The sequence below is a fragment of the Ursus arctos genome, unplaced genomic scaffold (genome assembly GCF_023065955.2).
Source record: "Ursus arctos isolate Adak ecotype North America unplaced genomic scaffold, UrsArc2.0 scaffold_23, whole genome shotgun sequence".
In the NCBI taxonomy this organism is placed as follows: Eukaryota; Metazoa; Chordata; class Mammalia; order Carnivora; family Ursidae; genus Ursus; species Ursus arctos.
Genome location: NW_026622908.1, coordinates 23,441,403 through 23,467,378, shown reverse-complemented (window position 1 = coordinate 23,467,378; position 25,976 = coordinate 23,441,403). Strand labels below are relative to the sequence as shown.

General features: G+C 54.8%; 1 protein-coding gene across 4 annotated transcripts in view; it reads right to left on the bottom strand.

Annotated features, from left to right (window-relative positions):
• PRR5L (proline rich 5 like) overlaps positions 1-25,976 on the bottom strand; it is an 80,564-nt gene that overhangs the window by 7,874 nt on the left and 46,714 nt on the right. For 2 of the 4 annotated variants that reach the window (XM_057317141.1, XM_026512097.4), the window contains exons 6-9: positions 21,516-21,607; positions 18,212-18,352; positions 13,387-13,513; positions 2,535-5,259 (exon numbers count right to left, since the gene is read on the bottom strand). In XM_057317141.1, the coding sequence (XP_057173124.1) occupies positions 4,865-5,259; positions 13,387-13,513; positions 18,212-18,352; positions 21,516-21,607 (755 nt within the window). In that variant the 3' untranslated portion in view covers positions 2,535-4,864. Of the gene's footprint in view, positions 1-2,534; positions 5,260-13,386; positions 13,514-18,211; positions 18,353-21,515; positions 21,608-25,976 lie in introns of those variants that run through there. The other 2 variants (XM_057317143.1, XM_057317142.1) reach the window with 2 other exon arrangements.

Sequence of the window (25,976 nt, the reverse complement as noted above, 5' to 3'; positions counted from 1 at the left end):
AGTTTCCCCATCTGCAAAATGGGGGCGATACCTGCCTTGCACAGTTGCTGTGAGGGTCCGTGCAGTGCTTGGCACACCAGGACAGAGTTCGAAGCTCCCTTTTGCCAGATCTTTCCTGGGTGAGGGCCAGGAGGTTCCTGCCTGAGCACACTGGCCGGGAATACTCCCGCTTACTTCTTGGCAGGAGAACTTCTTCAAAGAGATGGCCTTGTGCCAACAAACAGGCACATGTTCCGGGCCCTGAAGGAGTCTCTCACCACAGACAGCGAGGGGACAGGCCAGGAAGGAAGCAGCTGGCTCAGGAGCAAAGCAGCAGCCCTGTGGATGGGGTTAGCGCTGTAAAGGGACTGGCAGCCTTGGGCTGGAGCAGGAAGGGGAGGGGCTGCAGAGAACGGCTGAGACCTGGCCCCCCTCCGTGTTCCCAGGTCACTGGCCGCGTAGCCTCAGCTGGAACACAGTTAGAGAGCAGCATGGGGAAGGTCTCTGCCTGCGGAGAAAGGAAAGGGGGTGAAGGTCTTCTGTACAAATATGTGGGAGGGAAGGAGTGGCAGTCAGAATTTCCACCATGCCATTAATTCGTCCAATGCACCTGACTTAGAGAACTTTCTCTGCATTGCTAAGCCCTAGGTAGGCAAACACAAATCCCACATATCGTTGCCTTCCTGGGATAGCACCTGACACATGTGGAGGCAGAAACGTCTCCTACCAGGAGAGCGGTGGGCAGGGCCCCCGGGGTGGGGGTGGGGGTGACATCTGCAGATAGAGGGCAGAAAGTCCAGTGAGACTGTTCACAGGGAGTCACAGCAGCAAAAGCAGGCGGGGGCCAGCTTGGAAAGGACCCTGAAGTCACGTTCAGGGGTGTGGATGTTACTGAAAGCCTGGGAGAAATTTTAACTATGGAAAGATCTGCTAGGGCTGTCCACGGGGAAGAGATGGACTCTGGAGGCCAATACAGGGAGTACCCAGGGGCAGAAGTCCAGACGGGAGGATGAGGGCCTGACAAGCATTTGAGATTAGAAATCAGAGAAAGAACTAAGCAAGAGACTCCAGAATCCTAGTGAGTGTGGGAGTCGGGGCCAACGTTGAGTGGAGGTCAGGCTTGAAGCCCCCTGGACACTGAGACTGGCACCTGCCTGCCCACTGCAGTCTCATCTCCGCAGGGCCTCCCACACCCTCTATGGTGGCTTTTCTCCTCCCGGGAAAGATGCTGGCAGTGGGGGCAGCAGAGGCAGTGCCCGCGAAATCTCGAGATGGAGATCATGCCGTGCTGTCTGGGTGGGCCCGAGGGAATCACAGGGCGTTAAACGTGGAAGAGGAGACAGAATGTAGGCTGCTGCCATGCACGTGATGTGAGAGGGTTCCCCCCACAGTTACTGGCTTTGACGCTGGAGGAGGGGCCCCAGGAGCCCAGCATACAGGTGGCCTCCAGAAGCTGGCAAAGAGGAGGGAACTCATTCTCCCTGAGCCTCCAGCCAGGTGCACAGCCCTGCCGGCACCTTGACCCCAGCCCCATGAGACCCACCTCAGAGTTTAGAACCGTGATAATGAACGTGTGTTGTTTTAAGCCGCTCAATGCCATTACCATCTGTGGTCACTTGGGATGGCAGGGACAGGCAACAGAAGCAGATCCTAAGGCTGGCTCGAGTCAACTGCAGAGAGAACTTCTCTAGCCACCAGACTCAGGGCCACCCCCGCCTCTCCGGAGCCACTGCACTTTGTCATCTGATCTCCCCCAGTGCTGGCCGTTCTAGGAGATGCCTGTGGTGACCTGATCGCCAGCCTTCCCCTGTTGGGTTGTCTCCAGGAGAGCAGCAGGCACCTTGCGCGGCTGTCCACCACTGCATCCCCAGCACCAAGGGCTGCCACACAATGGCATCTCCACACACTCGGCGGGTAGATGAGCAGATGCAGGAGTCGATGTGACAGCGCGCCGATGACGTGAAATCTGCCCAGGCACAGCTCTCTCCCACCTCACAGTCCCTGAAGGCTCGCCACAGATGGGCACGCCCCGCTTTGCATCCCCCAGGATTCCCCATCGGCTTGGGCCACATCACGTTAGATGCTCTTACTAACTAGGCTTCAAGCTCAGGTCAAGTGTGCTCCAGCCGTCCTAGGAAAACATGCCGAGAATAGCAGATTCTAGTTCCCCTCTGCCACACAGAATCGGAGGGACCCTACGAAGACAGAGTCCATGAGAGACACGGTAAGCGTCCCCTCTAGGCCAAACGCTCGGGAAGAGCCCAAGCTGGCTTTAGAAAAGGACTGGCCTTCCCAGACTTTGTTCGGTGTTTTCCAAGCTCCGCAGACAGGCTGCCTGTCCAGGAAATGACTTGCCAGAGCAGCTGAGGATGGCAAACAAAACCCAGGGGACACCGGCTGAGGTAAGGCTGCTCCCGAGTCCCGGAGCAGAGGCAACAGGAAAAGGGACGTGGAGGCAGGAAAAGCTGGCAGAGAGGGTGAGGACAGGATGCACAGAGCGCCAGGGGAGTGCGGTGCTTGCAGATCCAGTCAAGCCACACAGCACGGGGACAGGATGACGTGTACAAACTGATGTTTATTGAATCTATTTTGGAAACAGACAACATGAAAGGTTTTTGGTTTGTGAGCTCACCCAGAGCTTGGAGTCGTAATAGCTTCCTGTCAATTAAAACGCAGCCACCAGAAGATCCTAGCTTCATCTCATAAAGGGGAGAAAAAGTGCTTGCAAACACTACCGCCGTCACTCTCGCAACAGCTCTGATGGCTAAAATGCCCATAAACATCAACAACATTTTCTCTGTACAGTCCGAAATATCCACTGCACATTATCAGGCACAGACATTGAAGGTGAAGTTGTAAACTGGCTAACAGTCGTCAGCAATTAAGGATACGGGGTCTACACTGACACTAAGAGCTCACATGTTTAACCGATGGCTGCTGTCCTCATCAGGGGCATTTAGTATGTGGACAAGGCATTTAAAAGCGTATATATCATTGATGTTGTAAACTAAAAAAGCAAACCCAAGCATGATTAATGACTTTGCCTGGATCAATAAATACTAGTCCCAAGTGCTAAGTGTACCAGTAAGGACGGACACCATCAGTGATATAAATCACCATGTTGTTACTTAACTTAACGTTCTATTCCTAATGCACGTTAGTCAATTTGTGGACTTCATCCAACACATACACAGAGATTATTTTTTGTTTGAAATTCCCCGAAGATCTCCTTTGGCCATTTCTCTTCCACATTCTCTTAGAAGAATAAAAATGAGACAACTTTTTAAACAAACTTTCCGAAGTACAAGCCATCCAAAGCATGACTCTGGTCATATTCCAGATCTTCACCCAGAAGGGAATGTGCCGTCAAGGCTTAGATATGCTTAGAAGGCCTCTTCCCTGCTGGCAGCTCACACTGTCCTCCTCCTCTCCCAGCCACCTCCTGCCATATTGGAAGCCAAGCTGGCTCATGTCTCATTAACAGTTTCCAAAGACTAACAGGACACCTACAAGGTACCAGAAGGATTCAAGAGAGCCTTCTCTTTTTTCTGGAGCTGTTATCAGTGGGGCCAACAGGCAAATACAAAGAGAACAGGGGTTCCAGGTGGATACAAAGCCCAGACCTGGGAGGGAACAGTGTTAGGGATTCAGCACAGTACCAAAGACTGCTGCCCCAAACAGCATTTTGAGAGCTCAGATGTTAGAAATTCCAGGCACTTCTTTAGTCACAGGGAATGAACATCTCTCCAAAAAGTCCTGCCCACATTTCCCCCATCTTCCCCTACTGTAAAGCGCTGAGACATTCCATTTGCTATGACCCTCTGCTCTTGAGGCACACTGAGGCTCCCTATCTCAGTGCTATAGACCGTGGCGCTCACAAACACAGGCCCTCCTGGATTCAAGTCCAGCGGCTTCCAGCGCTCTGCGGCGGATGAGCCCTGCCCACCGCGGATTGCCTGCACCCTGAACCACTTCCAGGCTACCTTCCTAAGGGGGGGGGGTGTTTATTTTCTAGTTTGAAGACCCCCCCGGAAATGAGCAGTGCAAGATCCTACGTGCAAATACTTGCAAACAATTTTTTTTTTTTGAAACGATGCACATTTAAAAAATTCAAGTCAAATCCAGGAACAGACTACTTGGTTGGCATCCGCTGGCCCCGCACCCACAACAGGAAAATGGTCAGTTTCTGAAATGAGAGAGGAACGAAGGCACCAGCTACTCCACCAGGAAGGTTAGTTCCTTGAGCCTGGGAGGAGGGTGGAGAGGGGAGTGCTGAGGCCTCGCTTCGTCAGAGAGGGGGTTTCTCCAGCCACATACAGGTAAGAAGGACCCTCACCCGCGGGGGGGTGGGGACAGCTCTCTCTCGGAATTCGGAAAGTAACAGAAGGAAGGCACGCTCCCCAGCGTCGTGCTTGGCAGGGGCTGCTGCCCGCTTTCGCTCCATCCACCCAGAACAAGGGAGGAGAGGTGCCGCTCTCCTACGTCTTTTCACCTGGGAGCCCCACATCACAGAACCTACAGGGGAACTCCGGAGGCCAGCGCATCCTTGCCGGCTTCATGTGTGGCTCAGCCGACCTCCCACTAGCATCGTGCCAGGGGCCCTGGGCTATATGGTCGGGAGCGTCAGACAGCACTAATCTGGGGGAAAAGCCCACAGAGGAGGATCCGGAGTCAAGCAAGCAGAAAGTGAGCATCAGGCAGCTGGGTCTGTGTGGCTGCAAAGAAGGGGTCACAGTCATGAAAATGGAGAGGTTCACAACTGGGGGGGGCATTTGGACTAGGCCTCTAGGAGGAGCCCCTTGGTGAGCCCCCCACCCCCCCGAGGGATGGAGCCGTCCTCACGCCGGTGGCCAGGCCGGAGCTGGGAAGTCCCCGGGGTGGGCATTCAACTGAGGGAAGCACAGTTCAGCTCGGAGTCCTCCTGGCTGCCCACGGTCACCTGCTCCAGGGCGTCGGGGCTGTCGGTGATGTTGGGCTCACTGGAGCACTGTCGGTGCGGCGGCGAGAAGCTGGGCGGCAGGAGCAGGCACTTGTCCTCACCGCCAGGCTCCTCACCCAGGCCCGAGTGCATCATGGTGGCCATCGCCAGCAGCTGGATGTCCGAGTGGGCGTTGGCCACCGTGTGCCGCCGGACGCTGCCACACTTCTCCAGGTAGGCCTCCCCCTCCTGCTCCGTCAGAGGGGTCAGAGCCGTCTCGTTCGGGGGCCGGCTGAGGGCGGTCGTCGGGCAGGCGTAGCTCAGGACCGCGACCTTGGGCCGGACCCTGGAGTGGCGTCTGGCTGCAAGAGAGAACCCAGCGAAGGCTGTCATGGGGAGGGCTGACGGGGGCGGGGGGCAAAACCTCCTCATCAGTTTGGGGGAACAGGGAGGTGGTGGCTCCACGTCCAGGAGCAGCTTGAGGTACAGACCTGCTGAAAGGCAGGGGAGGAACCTGAAGGGTGTGAACGCTGCTCCTGCAGCTCTGCCTGCGTGTGCCGGACGCGGCCCCGACCCCCATTCCCACCAGAGCAGGGGGACCCAAAGGGCTTTCCAGGGCGCATCGGGTTCTACGGCGTCTCCCCTCTTTCCCAGCTGCCACCTGAGCTCACTGCATTTGCCCTACACTTCCTTTCAACCAGTCTCCTCTCGGGGCCTGGGCACCGGCTGGACCAGCTTCTAAAAGACAGCCTCTGGCTCTGTGCAGCAGGAAGCAGGCCCCCCACCGCGGTGACAGCAGATTAAGTGGAAGAGCCCCGTGAGCCCAAGGCCAGCTTAACTGAGGGGACCTCAGCTGTCAAAGCGAGGGCCGTGGAACATCCTCCAAATCATCCTGACCGGGACCACGACACTCTTCCCACCAGGTCAAGGGGCTGAGACCTGCATTCTGTTTACATCATCCGCGATTCCAGCAGCCTTTGGCACCATCAAGGAATGGGCGAGGCTCCACAGATGGCCCCGTGGAGACAGACCCCAAAAAGGAGGGCTGGCCATGAATTATTGCAAAACCGCTGCTGCCTGAGCGCTCCCCACATTCCAGAAACTACGCTAAGCCTTGACATGCACTCATCTTTTGACTCCTCCTAAAAACTGAGCTTAGGTCGTGATATGCTATTAGCCCCCTTACAGATGAGAAAACGGAGTATCAGAGGGGCGATAACTGGCCTACACGCACACAGCGAGGCTGCAGTACAGCCGGGAGTGAAGTGAGATCTCGCTGCAGACCCTGCTCTCCCTAGATAGCCCCACACAAAGCACACATAGCTAGACAGGCTGAGCATCTCCAGGGAAGGACAAGCTAAGTGCATGGGGTTCCGAGGCAGGAAAAAGCAGATCCATGGTCTGCGAGGACGCTGGGCCTTCAGCGTAGCATAACCCCCACAAGGGGGAAGGGACAGCCATCCTGAGCCATGGGAGCAGCCCAAGCCAGGTGCCGAGGCAGGTGCCGAGCCAGGTGCGCCATCAGGCCACAGCCTGGTGGGAACATGGAAGACAGGAAACAGTGGAGACACGCACAAGCAGGCAGGACGGCCCTTGATCACAGGAGGGCCCCTGAGAGCCAGATGGAACCATTTGTGATCAGACAAGCTGTGGGGGACGGGGCGAGTTAGGGGCTGTGCTCCAGAAAGGTGTACCTGGCGGGAGCAATGCGGGGTCGGAGCCTGAGGGGCCGGAAATGAGGAAAGCCAGGGCCACGACAAGCCTACATCCCCTCGGTCTCAGGGCGGTTACCTCCCCATGCTCTTTAAGAGACACCCCACCTCTTCCTCACAGCGGCACTGCATCTGTATCACGAGCTGGCTGGAGGACCCCAGCGAGACAGAGGACTGAGAATGGAAGGCTGAGGACCAAGTGGGTTCTGTTCGTCATCCCACTTTCTACCAGTGTATAGCTCTCCCACCCGTCCAGCCGCCTACCCCATCTCGCCTGTCCCAGCTTTCCACGGCTCCCATGTCCCCGAGACCCCGAAGACCCCAAAAGAAACCCCTCCCTTTCTAATCAGGGGGAGGCGGCAGGCAGCAGGGGAGACGCTTGACAGGAGTGGGGACAGGATCCCAGGGGAAGACCTAGTTTCTAAAGAGAGAGCAAACCGTGCGGCTCAAAGACTGTCCTTGGGGACACACGGCCCACTCTGCTTGTTTACTCTTGGCTCTTCCTGTGACTCTGGAGGGCCCAGGCACACTCTGCCGTCACTTCCAGAGCTCCTGCTCCTAGATGCACGTCGCAGTGAGCCCTGCCATGTCCATGTGCAAGGCTCTCCGTGGTTCTTGTCACTGGACAGTTTTATAGGTGCAAATACACACACAGACGCACATCCAATGACCAGAGGATGAAACCGTAAGACTCAGGACTGAGTCACCAAGTCTGCTGGCTCTGAGCCCCAAGGGGGCTGTCTGGCAGGTAATGATAATTACTTCTCAAAACCAAAGAATAATATGTAGAATTTTCCTGAGCGTTCCCATCCATTTTCTCACTGCGGACTCCCAATCTCCCTTTGAAACACCAGGGCTCTCCTCACTCTTCCCATTGTTCCGATAAGGAAGACTGAGGCTCGGCCCAACTCTCACAGGCTCTGAATGGCAGTGCCCAGACCTTCCCCACTGCACACTACTGGGTCTCGGGGCCCCGCTGCTGCCCTCGGAAGACACACTCTTCTCTGATGCACAGAACAGCAAACGCTGTCCCCCAGGAGGTCCCGAACAAGAGGCTGGTATTGGCTGGGAGAGACTGGGTCAGCGGCTCTTTTCTTTGGGGAAGAACGAATAGGAGACAAAATGGCAAGGAGCAACCAAGAAGGAAGAATCCATGCCAAGCATTGGCCGAGGTTCTCTCGGGAGCATGGGTGCTCATACCCTCAACGTTTCTATAATGTTCCCACAGTTTTACAATAACCATGTATTACTTCTATGATCACAAAAATCGATAACTATAAGACAGAGGCACCAGAAGAGTTCAGAGAAGCTGGGATCCCATTAAAGAACCATCCTTAAAAAAATGCCCTTGGAAACAATTCGTTTGTCTCCTGCTAGTTGTTTGAAGCAAGCACCTATGATTGGCAGTTGCAAAATCTGGTGTGGCCCAAACCCTCAACCAGCTGGGCTGGAGACTGGGCTAGACCGTTCGGTGAGCATTTCTTACACACAGACCCAGGAAGAGGAGAGAGCTAGAGCTAAGGCTGGGCCCAGGGTAAGCTGAGGGCCTGGGGGATAGACGGTGGACACGCACAGCATTTCTGGAGGAAATGACAATCTGTTTGATGATTTCCAGGGGCCCCAGCCTGGCAGAATGAGCCAGGAAATGTGTTTCAGATGGGCCCCTGGACGTGATCCATCTCTCTCGCGTGTTGTTAGCCCAGAAGCCCAAAGTCCTTGGGGGTTTAACAGGCAGCAAAGACAAGAGAGGCCACTTCAGCTACTGCTGAGAGCTGGAGCCACAGTGAGGGGGACCCCCTGTGACACCTGCCCCCTCCTTCAACCAACACTGTGAACTGCGACGTGGGAAAACACTGCAGTCACCACTGAGAGGGTGAAATGTAAATCTGACACGGGGCCTGCCGCAGCGGCCTCAGCCCAGCGCATGTGCGTGTATGAGTGTGCCTGCATGTGGTGGGGGTAGGGTCTTGGGAGCAATCGTTAGCTGGGCATCTACTGTGGGCTAGGGACTGTATCAAAAAAGGAGGTGCTTCCCAGACACGTTCATCTTCTGACCATTTTCCAGTAAAGGAACCTGAAGTCAAGATGCTGAATAACTTTGTAACCTGTTAGAGAGGGAAGCAGGATTCAAGCCAAGGGCTGATGGTGGAGCCCCTGCTTGTGCCCGCTGGGAAGCCCCCACACAAGCAACTGTGAGAACAAGGTCAACAAGTATGGAACTCCCGAATCACTCTACTGTACACCTGAAACTAATAGAATGCTGGACGGTGACGATCATGGAATTAAAAAAAAAAAGACAAGGTCAACAAATGACAGGGCAGAGGTAAAGGCAGGAGCTCGCTGCGGAGTCAGGAGGAGAAGTCCTAAAGAAGAGTCATTTCGGAGGGGCCTGCTCCAGAGTGACTGACAGATGGAACCCTCAGAGCCGAGAACAGGGCTAGGGCCTGGGCTATGAGGGGCGTCGCGTGCTCCCTGCCCCCAATGAGCTGACAGTCTACGGGGGAGACTGACAGATCATCAGGCAGGACCACACAGCACGGCAAGGGCCAGGATGTGGTCTGGGCTCCCGGGGGAGGCACAGACAATTTCTCAGCTGGAGTGATTCCCAGGAGGCCAGGCCACCCTCTAGCTGGGGCCCGTAACACAGCAGGTAGCAGCTCTGCCCGGGCCCTGCCCTGAGACAGGGCACCTTCTTCCTTCTCTGTGCTCAGCCCTCGGCAGCTCAGAGACATCGAGTAACTTACTCCAGGCCACACAGCTAAAGCCCATCCCTTGCAGTTTCAAGGCCCTGTTCCTTCTGCGGCTGGGCTCCGCCTCTCTCCTTATGGCTGTTCCCTGCTCATGACTCACAGGAGAGGCCTAGGGCTCTTCTGCCTTCTGGGTGGAATGTTTTGGTTCCCAGGACTGGGTGTGGGCAGAACTGAGACCACAGGGGCCGCTGGGCTGTGTTGAGTCCCCTGGGCAGACAGTGTTTCCTCGATAAGCTCCCACCAGACTCCAGAGTCAACCTCAGACCAGCGCGTCAGCTGCGGCTCCAGTGGGGTCAGGCCACATACTGGGCCGGGAGCTGAGACAGCTACCCACACTGGTGCTGCCGGCCACCTTCCCCGCCTTCTTCTTATTTGTGCCAGGGAAAGCCAGGCCCTGCCACTCAGGGAAGGAAATCTCCCTTGAAGAGACTGATTAAGCTGCGGGCACCCCCTGGGGGCAAAATGGGTCCTTTCCTTGCAGGGGTGCCCTTTGAGCTGGGGGAGGAGCCGGGTCCTGCCACCTCAGCCAGCACCCACCTCCAGACCCCCGCCTCCTGCCTTTCACACGGGGTGGGGCCCGGGGGGGGCCTTTATTCTTTCCTCGCTCCCCAGCCGCCCCGCCGAGCTCTGGCATTCATCCCCCTACACGGGAGCCAGCAACGGCAGCTCCTTTCAAAGCCCCAGAGAAGCAGAGCCTGGATGAGGCGGTCCTCGGGCCCCTTCTGGGGGACTCGGTTCCCAGGCCTTTGATCTCCCAGGCTCGCAGGAGTGGCCGCCATAATGTGGGTGTTGTGACCTCTGCACACCAAGCCCACTGTGGGCGTCTCTCTCCAGGCCCGGGCACCTGAAAGCCCATGAAAGCCTACTTGTCACGAGGAGAAGTCATAGTATCTTGAGGAAAAGGGCCCTCCCCCTGGAGACACAATGGAGGAAGATCTGGGGGAGGCCAGGGCTTTTGTGTGGAGAAACACAGCATGCTGAGTGTTCTGAGTGTTTGCTCCGAGGGCCCTGGAAGCAGCCAGGGCAGCAGCCTGGAAACTTTGGGAACCAGAAAGGTAGGATGTGGGCCTGGACTCTGACAAATTTTTTTTTTTTTTAAAGCTCTCCCTCTTCCTCTTCACCTCCACATCCCCGCTACCCTAGGAAAGTGACCGCACATCGCACACAGTCGCTCCAACGCGAGCCTCAGACTCCTCTCTCTCCCAAGCCCTGCAGGTCAGTGGGTGAGGCTCACGTCCCAAACCTATCAGCCGGCTCACAGGAAGAAAGACTGCCCAAGAATCCCCATGGGGTCAAACACGCCTGGGCCAGTGCCCCCACCCCCACGGCCGGAGAAACCACTACTCTGGCTCTGGTTCCCTCCCGCAGGAGGCTTCTGACTGAGGCCCTCAGCAGGCCGTACAAGGAAGACAGGCTGGCAGGCATTTGATGAGTGGTAGCTTTTGAGATGAGCCCTCCAGCTTTCCTTGACCACTCCCAGCCCTGGATGGGCCCCGAGTGGACCATGGCAAAGCCCTCATGTGGCTTTACATTTCAGCTGGTGGTCTCCACACTCCTCTCCTTCAGGCAGGACAGGTGTTACGGTGTCCATTTTACCGACGGGAAGACTGAGGCCCAGAGAGTCCTCACGTTATCCGGCAAAGGGGTGTCCTCAACAGGGAAGGTCTCCACTGTGACCATTTTAGCTTTTTAGTTTGTAGCAGTTTGGGGTGAAATGTCTGGTCCCGGAACCCTCTTGGGCTAAGGAATGAGGGGGAAGGGCCACCTCCTCAGCTGTCCCTCAGTAAAATCACAATCGCCTTCTAGAACCTGACAGGGGTAGGCTGGGGTGAGGGTGGAGCATGCAGGACAGCCGGTAAAGAGCAACCAACCCGGGGCTCTGAAATCCCAGCTCCAATAGCCAAGTGACCTTAATCCTCATTTGCCTCACCTGTAAAATGGGTACAGTGGCACCCACTCTGTGGTATGGTATCCAGCCCGCCGGGGAGAGTGCCTGCCCAAGATGTAGTCTGAGACCTGTGCCTTCCCTTGCCACCAGCCACTTTGTAACTCTGAAGGTCTTTCAGTTCCTCGAAGGCTCCAACCTCCTGTTCACCACTCCCCCTACCCCAGAGCCCTCCCAAAGATCCTTCCCTTGGCTTGGGATAGCTGAGCAAACAGGGAAGGCAGACTAACTCAAATGCATCCTACAGGACCCATCTCAGGTATCACCTCCTCTGGGGAGCCTCCCCTGATTTCCCAGTCCGGGTGAAGGACGCCTGCCGTGGGCCCCGTGGCTGATGTCCTTCCCCCGCTTAGAGTCCTTGTACACTAATGAGTCATTGTTTGTGATCTATGGTTTGTGACTTCCTCACTGGACCGTGTGTACCACAGGGCAGAGACGGGTCAGTTTTAATCCTGGGCAAACCTGTAGCACCTCAAATCCAGGTACCTGGGGGAGGGTCTCAGGACACATTTGCTAAAATAATAATAAAACAATCAAAAAGAGTCAGTTTCTTCCCCCTCTGCCCCTCCCGAGACAGCAGCCCAAATGCGAGGATTGTCCTTGGTGTAAGAAAACCTCAGGCCTTTACTTTATAATCTGTCAAAAGTATGTAGTATTCTGAGTTTACCTGGAAAGCCAAAGGCATCCCCTCTTAAGAGTAAGTACTCCCCGAACAAACTTCCGAATCTATCCTTTATTCCTGGCTCTAGGCCCAGCCAATGGCCAAGTCCCTGCCACGGCCCAGCTTACCTGCTTGTGTCCTGACATCTGCCTGCATCCTCCCGCCCCAATCTCGGTGAGCTGGTGAGCCAGTGGGCTGAGCTGAAGCCAGAAGGTGGGCTCCATGGAGGGCATAGCCACATGGCACCTTGCTCACGGCTGGCGGGGGGGGTGGACCTCTCTCCCTTTAGCCGGCCTTGTTACTCTGGTTTGTACCAGCTGCTGGGTGGAATGAGTGAGTGAGCAAGGGAGGAAGGGAGGGGTAGGGGGAAGGACCCAGCAGGCAGGCTGGGGCCAGCACCCCAGATGTGTGGCAGCCATGGCTAAGCTGGTACCTCCAGAGACACAGGAAGGGGCCAGGAAAACTGCCAGCCAGCCCTGCTTTTCCTGCAGTAGTGAGGCCCAGGAAAGGGCAGGACCTCGCTGGAGACTGTTCCTCCGAAGCTCAGCTACAATTCCATTAAGCGAGGAGAGCGGGGCAAAAGATTCCAAGTTCAGGGAATCCCTTTCAGCCTCTGCACCTCTGTATAGGTGCTGGTCACCCCTGCCTTGGGGTACAGTTGCCTGTCACCCATCTAATAGGTATGTTTTTGAGTGCCTACTATCTGTGACCACCATTAAAGTTGCTGGAGATAGGAAAATTCCTATATTGGGGGGGGCCTCTCATTTCAAAAGGTAACTGAGGAATGCCTCTTATGATAAGCCTGTCATAGGGCTATTTCCCCATCTGGACTGTGGTTTCACGGAGAGAAGGAACAGATCCAATTCACCTCTAGATTCTCCAGGGTGCCAAGTGCAGAGCCTGACACTAATGCTAGCTTTATAGCCACCAACAGGACTTGTCCCTAATCCAGGAGCGCCTTTCCTTGGCAGGTAGGCCTTGGTGGTACCTACAGACAAGGGGGGGGGGAGGAACAGCATCGCCATTTCATCTGGCTGCACACAAAACGAATTGTCTTCCCATTTCAAGCTGCTTTCACGGGAAAATCCACCACGAGTGATTTTTCCACTCAAGTGTGTGTGGGGCGTTGCAATCAGGCACAGTTTCTGGTTATCAGATACGGGAAAATGAACATTGCAGGCACATGAAAAAGATCAAAGCCACTGATCAAAGATGCGGATCAGAAAAGCAAGACCACAGAGGCACAGTATCAGTCCCTGGGGAGGAATCGTCAAGCGGGGAGGTTATGAGACCCAGGCCAGAGGGAAACACAAGTGACTAACATGGACAGATCGGCCCAGGCCCACATCAGAAGCAAAGAGCTTGCTACATAATCCAGGCACAGGAAAACATCTCTGCAGCCTGAGAGCCTCGCCCCTTACCTGACATGTACGTGGGACCCGAGATGCCACGGTCCTCACTGATGCCCAGGAAAGGAGACACCACTTGCTTCACCAGTTCCTCCAGCTGCAAATAACCCTCACTCGGGCCTGTGGGCTCGTGAACACTCTGGAAATAAACATCCAAGAGAGACAAAGGTCAGTCAAAAACGGCCAGGGCCAGCTGGCACTCAGCCAGCAAATCCCGATTGCCCTCCTGCTACATGCAAAGCAGCGATACCAGCAGGCAGCATCCTCGTGGCTGGAATGAAGGAATCCGAAGCCCGAGTCCCTTGCCGTGAGTCACAGTGATCAGAACTGTGCCCCGTGGCATCTTCTCCCACAGGCCCAGCCACGCAGGGCAGGCAGGACTGTCCTCGCGCAGCTCCAGGGTTGAGGTCTGACTGGTCCCAGCCACAGTAACCCCCGTCATAGTGGCTGCCTCACACTTGGCATGCAGGCACTCTGCATAAGCCCCTTCCGAAGCACAGGGGCCTCTCCACAACCCGAGGAGCCAGGTGCACTCATCATCCCCCTTCCGCAGACGAGAGAGCTAAGACCCGCAGGGCTCATGCCACCCAGGACTGGAGTGCAGGCTGCGCTGGCTCTGAGCCCACCTCACTGCCACTTGCTAAGGAGGCTAGAAAAGAAAGGGCGACAGAATATGGAAAAATCCAGAACAGCAGAACAAAGAGTCACTGTGGAGCAAGACATACATTTAGCACCAAGACGAAGAGTTAGTTCAAAAGCTCAACATGACAGGTGTCCCCTGTCACAAACAGCAACTAACACAATGACAACGGTCAAAAACCAAAAAGGAAACCAGAAGTGACCAAGGTTCTCCAGAAGACCAGCAGATGCCTAGGGATCAGTTTCTCTCTGGAAAGGACTCGAAGCCTTGCTCTGTGTTAAGGGGCCGCAGGGGAGCCGAGCTGCACTCAGCCCAATAGGATGGCCCATCAAATTCTCACATCGGAAAAGAGGTTACATCACCTTCACTTAGAAAGTATAAAGTCCCCACCGTGCTGGAGTTTTGGGGGATTGGAGGAAAGGACGGTGGAGGAGTGAAGTGGGAAGGGCCCATCCCACAGAGACAGGGAAGGCTGGGGGCAGTGGAAGAGAGGGGGGGTTGGCTTAAGGGAACACAAAGGAGGCTGGGGAAGGGGTTACGGGCAGAAGACTTGGGGCTGGGGTCAGAAGGGAGGACCTGCGGAATAAACAAGTGGGCCTCTGACCCACAGCATGGCGCCGCGGTGAAGGCTGCCCGGCACTGCAAGGGATGGTGGGGAGACGATGGGGTGGTTTTTCATGCCCACTGGGCTCCGATACCTAGCCCTCAGCCTGGGCTGAAGCACTGGAAAACCTAACAATGGAAATAAAGGGGGAAAAGCACTGGGGTGCTTCAGCCAGGAAGGGAATCCTGAAGGCCGCAGAAGGGAGAGGGGAGCCTTCCTCGGGCTCCCCGGAAACCACTCAGGCCTCAAAAGCAGGGCAGTGTCAGGCCCAAAACCACCTCGACTGGTGTTCAGAGCTGAGGAAACTTTTTTTTTTTCTTTTTAAATTTTTTCCTCCTGGATATTTCTCGTTTGCCTTCTCGCCCCAAGCCTTTCTTCCCCCACTACAGTTTATAAATGCTCAACAGAGAGGGACAACAGAGAGAGAAGAAGAGGCAAGAGGTGGGGTGAAAATGGGTAACAAGGGCGTGCTTGGGAGCTGCCTGGTTTTCTCCCAGGGCAGCCGCTGACAGCCTGACTTACACACAGCCCTCAGCCTGGCCGGGGGACTGGCCACATATTTGCAAGGCCCAGGGCAAAACGAAAATGTGCGTACAGTTCCCTTGTTCAAAAATACTAAGGATTTCAAGATGGCGATGGGACAGACGACCCTGCTCGGCATGGGATCCTGGGTGACTGCACGGTCAGTGCAGAAGGCACTCCTGCAGGATGATCTCAGGACCCGGCTGCACCTGCCAGGAGGAAGCAGATCTCTACGACAGTCAAAATCTCTGGTTCGGCCTCTCCCTGGGGCAGCCTAGGGACAGAAGCAGACAACCCAGAGCAGGGAACTTGGAGCCCCTTGCACATTTTGGGGAGGGAGAGGTTTGTTCGGGGACATTTTGGAAGAGTGCCAGAAAAGGCCTGAGAAACGGCTCTTTTCGCTGTATGAGAGTCAGGCAAGGAGAAATCAGCCCCAGATCTCGTGGCACTGGGGCAAGGGGGGGGCCTGGAAAGAGAAGGGAGCGATTCTAACGACCTTCTGCAATGACGTGGTCCCAGGGCATTCAGATCCAGCAGCTGCTGCCCTGCTACCCAAGAAGATAGACCTGACTGGCCAAAGATCCCTATTCGTCCCCGTCACATTCCCAGCTCGGGGCTTCACAGCTCCTGGAGTGAGGAAGAACGTGGGCCAGAACTCGTCCCACGAGACCCTCCGGGAAAGAGCGCCAAATACCCGGCATGAAAGTGGACCATCTCGGAAGCTCATGCGGTCTCACCCAAGGCCCTGGGGCACTGCGGGAGGGAGGCTGTGGCATCCGAGCAAGGGCTGAGGAATGGGTGACACTCTCTTACAAATTAGTATGTGACCTTAAGCTGCTTGGCTGACTCTCTGAACCCCCACCTCATCTGCGAAAGTAGGAAAACAGGGACTGTTCTGTTGCTCAACTTCCCAGGTATCTGTCACAACCACGGAGCTTCTTGGATGGTACCTCCTTGCCTCTGCCAACACAGAAATCCCTGCATGATGGTCACCATCAGGGGACTGGAGGCCGGAGACCTGGAGTCAGTCCCACTCAGGCTCTTGCTGGCTATGTCGCTCACCAGACACATGTTTAGTTAACACCTACCACGTGCCTACCATGTGCAGGGTGCTGAAGGCCCAAGAGGGAGGAGAACATGGACAGACCTGCCTTGACCGGAAGGGGGGCTGGCGGCCCCGGGAGACAGTGTTCTCAGCAGAGGGAACCCAAGTGCGCAGACTCTGCTACCGCAGGGAGAGGCAAAGGTGGCCAGTGTGACCGGAGGCTCCAGGTGAGGCTGGGGAGGCGGGAGGACCGGAGGCCGGGGCACAGATCAGGCTGTTCTCCTAAGATCGCCGGGAACCCCAAGGAGAGCAACGTGGGCTGGAGGCCCGGGTGGAAGAAGGAAGTATCCCCTAGGCAAGCAGGCTAACCCCTAAGGGGCTACAAGGGGATGATGGCAGCTTTCTGAGATGGTCGTTGGGTTGTCCAATGTGGGAACGTGGTGGATGTTTTTCAATGGCACGGACAGAGGCCTTCCCGGACTACTAGCAGCAGGCAGGGGCCCTCACAGAGAACAAAAACAGCACCAACAACAAAAGAATCACCTCTCACCCTTAAAATACTATACATGGAAATAAGAGGGGGAAAGCCCAACTTCTCTTTCCCAATCTTCCCATCTGAACCCCAAAGGGGTCATTTTCTAGACTCCTTGCTTGGGAACCAAGCTCTACCTTATGCTTCTCAGACACAAGCCCCCCCCCCCCACTCTGAACCCCCTCCTTCTCCCCGACAGAAAAACAGCTGACCTGCCTTTCCAGCCAACAAAGAGCACCCTCATCCTGTCAGGTAACTCCTGCTCCCCTCGGACTTCAGGAAAGGGGGAGAAGGCCCAGAGGGGCGGCCCAGCCTCGGGACCCAGAAGAGAACAGCAGCCGGGGGAGGGGGAGCCCAAGGCCCCAAGCCTGCCGTAGGGCAGTGGGGTCACAGCTGTCCTGAGGCGAGGACGACACCGGCTGCTCTGGGGAACAGCTCAGACCCGACGCTGTGGCATCTGAACCTGTTATGGAGGGGGAGGCAAGGCAGCCATCTTTGGGGGGCATCCCTGGGCCACATCTGTTTCTTGGGAATGGTGCACCCGTTCCATAGGACTGGGCTCCCTGAGGCCATGTGTATGGTACTTGACCCAAGGTCATGACTGGCTGGCAAAGGAGAGTCGTGTAGCCGGGGCTAGACCAACTCGACTCTTTCCCCTGAGTTTACACAGCTCTGAATCCTACTGCCACTTGCTGAGGGAACTTGGACAAACACACACTTCCTGGGTTTCCGTCTCTTCACCTGAAAATAGGACTGACAACACTATCTACCTCAGAAAGTGGTCATCTGGATTATCTGGTTCGGAAAACACCACACAAAGTCCTCGGCCGGGACCTAGTACACAGCCAGGAACCGGTACTGCTAGCTCGTCTCCCCACCGTTGATTCAGAATGGGGACGAAGAGGCAACCATCTGGGTCACCCCTTGGTGGAAACGCATGAGCTGTGTGTGTGTGACGCCACGTTTGGCCAGGTGCAAACCAAAGTACTGAACGTAAGTCTGCAGAGGGAGGGGGAGACAGAAACACCCAGTCCAAGAGACACCAGGCAGGGCCAGCAGAGGCGGCGTCAGAGAGAGACAAGGAAAGACCAGTCAGTGGCGACAGGCTGGCAGCTTTGGGGCCTGACATGGTCTCGCTTCTGGTTGTAGTCTCTTAGGAGGCCCGCCTGCCCCGGGAACCTTCCAGGGAGCTCCTGGTGTGGCTCGAGCTCAGCTGCAGGGGGCTCGTGCCGTCACGTGCTACCTGTGGCTCGCGGTGAGGAGGGAGGGTGTCCGCCCCACCCCTCCCCACTGGGATGCCAGCATGGAGCACAGCGCCAGGGGCTTCACAGGCGCTCCGCGGAGGTCGAGCAAATGAACAAACGCGCTAAGAAACAGGAACGACGACACTGCAGCACAGCAGCTGAGCTCAGGTGCTCGGGTCGTTCGGTCCCTCCCACAGGGTCTCTTTCTCCCCCGGCCTGGTGGCCGTGTCTCCAGTGGGGCCTCACCCACCTGCAGGACGAGCAACATCTGGACAATGGACGAGGGCGGCTGGGACCGGGCCAGCAGCAGCAAATCACCCAGCTTCACCTTGAGCAGGACCAGGTCGCGGAAGCCCAGCAGGGAGATCTGGCGGATGGTCAGCTCCTGGCCCTGGAGAGGAGAGAGGGGGCAGGGCTGGGAGGTGAGAGCCCGCCGGATATGCCACCAAAAACACGGAGTCCAGGACAACCAGGGTGGACAGAACACCAGGATGGGAAAGGACAAGGTGTCTGCAGAACTCGGGGAGGGCGGGGGGCTGCCAAAGAGTCGAAGACTTGGCCCTGTCCTTCCCAAGGAAAGCTTCGTTTAAGATAAGGTGTGTCGGTGCGCCTGGGTGGCACAGCGGTTAAAGCGTCTGCCTTCGGCTCAGGGCGTGATCCCGGCGTTACGGGATCGAGCCCCACATCAGGCTCCTCCGCTGTGAGCCTGTTTCTTCCTCTCCCACTCCCTCTGCTTGTATTTCCTCTCTCGCTGGCTGTCTCTATCTCTGTCAAATAAATAAATAAAATCTTTAAAAAAAAAAAAAAGATAAGGTGTGACTCAACCTGCCTAAGTGACCCAAGATGATACAAGACACATAAATGGGAGCCAGGCTGTCATGAGGGCAAGGGGGGAGGGTCAGGAAGGAGGAAGAGAGAGGAAGATGGGGGGAAATGAGAGAAAAGATCAACACCCCCCCAACCTCCAGCCCCCACCCCCACTTTCAAGGCTGCTTCCTCACCTCTGTGTTCACTATGTGAGCACCTAGCACGCACCAGGCCAAGAAGGAGAACACAAGGACGAGTCTGACCATGCAGGATGTGGGCGGAAGATGAAAATAACTAATAATCCTAAGAGCTGACACTTTCTAAGCTCCAGGTGCTAGGCATGACTCTCAGTATTTTAGATGGAACTAACACGATTAGTCCCCACTCCGAGACAGGTACTGTTATAAAACCTACTTCACAGATGAAACCCCTCGAGCCCAGAGTTACGGTTCTATCCCCAGGGTAGAGCTGGATCGCAAACCTTAACTATTTGATTTTAGGGCTCCCAAAGTTTCCCAAAGCAGAGCGAGAAAGGAGGGCCTCTTTCCTAGACTCCCCTTTGCGCATATGCACACGGCACACACCAAAAATGGGCTGCTCCTGGTACAGCCCAAGAGACCACGAAGATACCTGGCAAACAGGTCGCTTTTCATCCCTCGAGTCTGCCAAGGCTTAAGGAAGTCTCACATGTCCTCGAACTCCTTGGGGTCTCAGAAACGCACAAGAGTGGTCTTGCCATCCCCCCGCTTCAGTCCCCAGAAATGCACACAACCACCACCAGTGCCTTCCAGGCTTGGGTCAACCACCCCCCGCTTCCTCAACTGCCTTCCCCGCCCACCTCCAATGGCAGCGGTCCCCCCACCTCGCCTTTCCCAAAGTGCTGCGGTCGGCACTGACCTCTGACCTTGTAGCTAGCTATGCCCTCACTTCATCTCCTGGGTTCCTTCCGCTTTCTAAGGTAGGAAAATGAAGGCAAGCTTCCACAGCCTTGAACACAGTAGGTACTCAAAAACTCATCTGTCTGACGAGGACGCAGGTCTCACCCAGACACCCAGACAGACGGGGGGGCTCTAAGGAGGACCGAACTGGACCGACAGACACCTCGGCATGTTACTACCAGTAGTGAGAACCCCAACTCCGGGCTTCTCAAGGTGGGGTGTCTGGATCAGCAGCAGCACTTGGGAAACTGCGTGTGGGGAAGGGGGTGGGCAGGGCTACTATCAACTATCACGGAGCTGTTGCAATTTCCCAAGAGAAGCAGAACGGGCAACACCCTCAGACCCGAACAACTGGGCTCCTGCCTGGGTATATGCCAGGGAGGGCCCCTCTCGGCCGTCCGATGACTGTACCAGGGCCACGCCCACTCATTCTAAACCATCTGGACACCCACACCTTGGGATTCCATGCCCGCAGGGTCCTCCGAGAGAGACCCAGATCGACACACCCCTCCAGTAGGGTTGCCAAATAAAACTGAAGAATGTCCAGTTGAATGTGAATAATTGTTTAGGAGAAGCATTATTCATTGTTTACCTGAAATTCAAATTTAACTCAGCATCCTATAATTTTATTTGCCCACTCTGACAACTCTACCTCCCAGGTCTGTCTTCTTAGGAACCAGCGCTGGCCTAGGAGTGACCATTCCAGGGAGGGGAGACGTTTGTGGGTATGGGAGCTGAACCGTCCACATAAATGGGGGTACAGGATGGAGCTGAGAGTGGGATGAAGACAGCAGTGAGCTGTAGGACAGAGCTTCTGCTGGAACTCTTAGGGGCAGGCCAGAAATGGAAAATGGACTCTGTAGGCATACCCTCCCAAAGGAATTCCAAGTTCCCATATAACACCATTCAAAGCAACCAAAGCATGTGGGCCCTTATGTCTGGCACATGCCATTACTAAGGGCTGTGCTGCTTCTGGGCCCCACACCCGCATTTCAACAAAGCCCCATTAGATGGGCGCCTTCACCCCAACGGGTGGAGCGGAGCCGGTGTCAATGGAGGACGGAGATCTCAATGTTGCAGAGGAAGATCTATCGGTCAACCTGCCTGCAGGGGTGTCCATTCTGACCTGGCAGTGACCAGTCCTGTCATTAGCCTTTGCAGGAAGGTGGAATGAAGTCAACTCAAGTGTAAGAATAAGTTCGCGTCACAGAATAAGAACACTAAGGAGATGCTGCTCATTTGCTGCTCAAAATTCCACATTTTGCAGATGGAATGGAGCTACGCTCCGAGAAGGGAGATGAGTCTGCCCAAGTCCAATTACTGATGGAGTCCAGGGTTCTTTCTGCTCCCTCACGTGGCTGCTCGTCTTCAGGCACCCCTCACGGAAGGCAAGGAACATGATTCCCTTCCCACAAGTCGGGACAACAGGAACTTGCTTTAAAATTGGGCTTCAGAGAAAGGCAGGGGGAAGAAAAGAAAGAGAAAAGAAAAAAGTCTCCCTGCCCCATCTTCTCTACTTCTGAGAAGTTGGGAGACACAAACCACTCCAAGAATATACAGGCATACTCAAAACCAAGAGGGTGACGAGAGCCTACAAATTGTTAGTTAGGCAGGCACTCTCTCTTTGCTTGAGGTTAGATGCTAAACATAGACCAGAGAGCCCTCCAAAGAGCGCCGAGGTCCTCAGCCAACCCAGGCGCCCGATGTCCTGCCTCCCCCCGATTCAGCAGGAGGCCCCAGCTGGCCAAAGGCCAAGGAAGGAGACAGAGTGCTGAGGCCGGCAGGAGGTCGTTCCTCGGTGAGACTGACCTGAACTGGATAAAATATTGCCTGCAGGGTGGGGAGAGTCTCAGTGAAGAAGTGGTCCCACACTTCAGCCAGAACCTCAATGCGATTTTCACCTACATGAGGGCGAGAAAATGGGGGGGAGAAAGAAAGAAAAGAATTTGTCATTACTTGCAGGAGGCTAGAGACCGTCCCATGTCACATGCAGCATGGGGACAGGGGGACGGAAGCAGCTCATTACCTGCATTTGCCGTACAGGCATTACTAGAAGTAAACGTGGAGCTGGACGGGAAGACTTAACTGAAAACAGGCAAATAATGCCTTCTATCGTCCCCTCCAGCCAAGGGAGCTGAAAGTTTGGAAATCACATGACAACTGGTGCCATCATGGGAATGGTTACAACACTCTCAGGCACTGTGCTGAATACTTATCTACAGGACATTTCATGGTAAACTCTATGACCTCATTTTACAGGCTCAGAGAGGCCAAGGGTCTAGCTCAACGTCACACAGCTAGAAGGCAGAGCTGGGATTCCAGAACCCGTGCTCTTGACCAGCTTAATCTGGGAGGATCAATTACTTATTGTTTTGATTTTCTAATCATGACAATGTTTTTTGTTTTGTTTGTTCTTTATTCTGGATTCGAGCTGTCAGTACAGGGAGGGGAAAAGAAGGGCCTAGAAACTGTCAGTTCTACCCACTGGTTTGCAATAACCAGAGGCTGGGTAGGGGTGGGTGGGAGGTGGACAGCATGCTCTACAGTGGTCACCTGCAAAACACAGGACCCACCTCCTGAGGCTGTGCCTGCTCTCACCCCTGGGACCCAGAAGGCTGACCGCGGTCAGGCACCAGTCCCAGGCTGCCTGCACGTGGGTCACCCAATGCCACCGGAAGGCTGTGCCAGGAACTTTGCACCTGCAGGAAGGCGGGCATGGGCAGTGAGGAGCCCGCACGGTGGCTGCTTTTTAATGACCTAGATGACAGAGCTGATTGAGCACTGTCTTTGCTCATCTGAGGCAGAGAAACTGGGTCAGCCAAGATTAGACACTGAGAGATACGTTTGGCAAAATACTGCCAGCTCCACTGAACAGGTCTTGAAAGATTCATTTAGCATCTTCCGCCTATTAATTTAATGGACAATAAAAGCAGTGGCTGGGAGAGAGAGCAGAGCAAGGGCATAACTAGCAGCGAGCAGGGCCGAAGACGTGCAGATTTTGAAAGGTCAGACAGAAACACACCAGGGGCAAATGCAAATCCGTAGCGCCCTCTAATTCCCCTCACGGAGTGCTAACTACAGTCGGTTGGAATCACTTACTGACTTGTCTGTCTCCTCCACTAGAACGGGAGTGCACGCGAGCTCTGTCTGTCCTGCTCACCGTTATTCTTTCTAGTGCTTAGCACGATGCCAGACAGATCAATAAATCCATTTTTAGAAATCTCTGAGTGAATGAATAGCAAGTATCAAGTGTGCGGGTTTCCGCAGATGCTAAGGCCAGTGAGTGAAAGGAGGTTACCATTTAATCCAGATATGGTTCAGGACAGAACAGGACTAAATCATTAGCTCCAACACTTTCCTTTGCTCTTAGATCAAGAAAACTTTCACCATATGGGCATTTTGGTGGGGGGGGTGAGGGGAGGAGGACCCTTGACCTTTCCCTTCAACCTTTGGGCCCTAACTATGTGGATTTTCCCTCAGTCCATCATGTTCACCGGGATCTTTCACACCACAGGGCTTTTGCATGTGCTAGTCCCTTTGTCTAGACTGTTCTCCCCCCCCCGCCACCTTCACCTAACTCACATCTGTCTGTCCTTCTGGTTTTAGCTCCAGCATTGCTTCTACAGCAAAGTCTCGCCCACTGGTCAAACCCCCACCTATGGACTGTAGTCTTAGTGCCTGTTGCAATTACAGTTTTATATCTGTCTCCACCACTGGTAGTGAGCTCCACCAGGGCCTGGAATCCTATGATGGCTTTGTTCACTGTGTCCCCAGCACCGAGCAAAGCACCTGGTACACAGTTGACCATCAATCGATGTCTGAATGCACAAGTCTTTTCAAATGCAGGCCACGTTAATTCACCATAGGGAGGAGTCGGGGGGGGGGTGTCAAAAAGAACATCTGAAATGTTAGCTCTCATCCTGGTGCCTAAAACCAAGGTGAACCCAACACCCAGATAACGTCCTTCACAGGAGAAAGGGCTCTTCCAGCTCGTTTCCTGATGGCCTGTATCCTAAGCCCTCCATGAGAGCGACCTGCAGAGGCCTTCCCGACATGGGAGAAGGGAAGGAGACTGGTGCAGGTCAGTGCGGGGGCCTACTTATTCCCCTCCGCCGCCAAGACAGAATGCTCATCGGCACATGAGGTCATCCTTCGACCTGGCAGCAGGAAGGCCCCTCTCCTGGGAACCTGGGTCTAATTGCTGGCTTCAAACTTCACAGAGTAATGGACGTTTTGGAAAACGTTCAGAGGAGAACATCAGATAGACACAGGCTAAGGAAACAGGGTAGCCCCAGGGAAGAAAGAGTTACGGGGAGGTGACTTCACCTTCAGAAAACAGCCCAGGGGACTTGGCTCCGTGCAAAGATGAAGGGCGACTGGATGGAAGGTTCTAGATGAATACCCTACAGAAACTGTCCTCTTAATGTGCCACGGGAGTTTAGATCGCCGCGTGTCTACAGAAGGGGAATGGGAAACTCTTCACGGTCAAGGTCGCTAAAGCTCTGGGAAATATTACTGGAATTATCATGACAGATCCTGCCTGCAGAAGAGCAACACGTGGGTAAGAGCTGCCTGTGCTGTTTCCGTGGCCGTCAGGCAGGGCGCACGTGCTTAGTAAACAGTGAGGTCGACAAAGTAAGGTCCGTTAAGTGATAGGATGGATCCTATCTGTGGTTTCCAAACTCTGATTTACAGCAAGAGGGTCCTTTCAGCCAAATAAAATCTTCCTTGGAGCTGCAGTATATCACATAAAAAACTGGAGATGTTCTGAAGACAGGAAAGGCCCTCAGAGGTTCTCCACAGGCCCGTCTGCTGTGCAGAAGGGGCACTCAGACGCCAGGACGAGAGCGGACCCGGGCAGAATGTCCGGCCCGGTGCCCCGTAGCGCGCTGCGGGGGCAGAGGCACAGAACCTCGGATGACCTTCCCTGGCCTGGGTCAGCTCAGCTCCGTTCCTGAGCTTTCACTCAGCACTGAATGTCCCCTTGAAAGCACTTAAATCTCCGGTTTTGCTCAGTATCTTTTTCATGAAGCTGCTTTTCCACATTTTCAGGAGCTTGTGGTCACTCCCCAGATGACTTACAGGCAAAGACCATGGCCACAGACTGTGCTTCTCTTCCCTCCCTTTACGAGGCAGCCACCTTCCACGCTTGCGTACTAGCCTGACCCCAACATACAAGAGGGGCATACACTTCTCATCAAAGCCAGTCACTTAAAAATAAGGCCTTGGGGGGAGCCTGGGTGGCTCCGTGGGTTGAGGGTCTGACTCTCGATTTCAGCTCAAGTCGTGATCTCAGGGTCATGAGATCGAGCCCCGCATCAGGCTCAGCACTGGGCGTGGAGCCTGCTTAGGATTCTCTCTCTCTTCCTCTCCCTCTGCCCCTCCTCCCTGCTTGCATGCATGCGTGCTCTCTCTCAAAAGATAAAAATAAATAAGGCCTTGGGCTAGGGGCATTTATAAGGCTGAAAACGCCTGAATAGAGTTGTACTGAGGGAAAACAAGGCTACTACTGGCTCAGTCAGCTCTCAGATATACAGAAATTGTTTCTAGCTTCTATTCTTCCAAAGGTCTGCTGAGCACTTACTGTGAACCAGGTACTGGACCCTTCCAGCATCGGTTCTCATTTGTCTCCTATTCATCTTTCTAGGAGACACTGTACTGGACAAGAATCTTTTTCCCAGGGAATGGGGGCAAAAAAAAAAAAAAAAAAAGCATGCTCTCCTGCCTGCTGTGTCTGTCTATTACTAAATGTGACCTACACACAGAGGTTTCTAGGCTAGAGCAGGTAAAAAGAAAAGGAGGAGGAGGAGGAACCAGTCTATGGACCTACTGTGTGCCAGATAATGGGGCTACGCTGATTACACTCCCTATACTCCCTAGCCCCATTTGATCATTTAAAAAATGATAAAAACCAAGGCTTAAAGAACCTAGAGACTCGCCAAAAGTCACGGAAGCAATAGGTGGCAAGCTACGATTGGGATCCACGTTGGTGGCAGCTGAGAGCAGGCAGCCCATGGTAGAGTCATGGGGTTGGCCCATTCTTGCCTGGCCCTGTCTGCCATCTCCATCTGGTGTCTTTCTCTCCTGTCCCATGAGCTCTAAACTCTTTTAATCCAGGAAACCTTCCTTTGCCTATCAAATCACGTACCTCATTCAGAAGGTACCTGTTTAGAATAATGTCCCCCAAATGGGTAGGGGTCTCCTGTCATGAAGGACCACAAGAAATATGAAAAAGGCCAATTAGGAATAGCCTGGATCAGACCAGAGAGA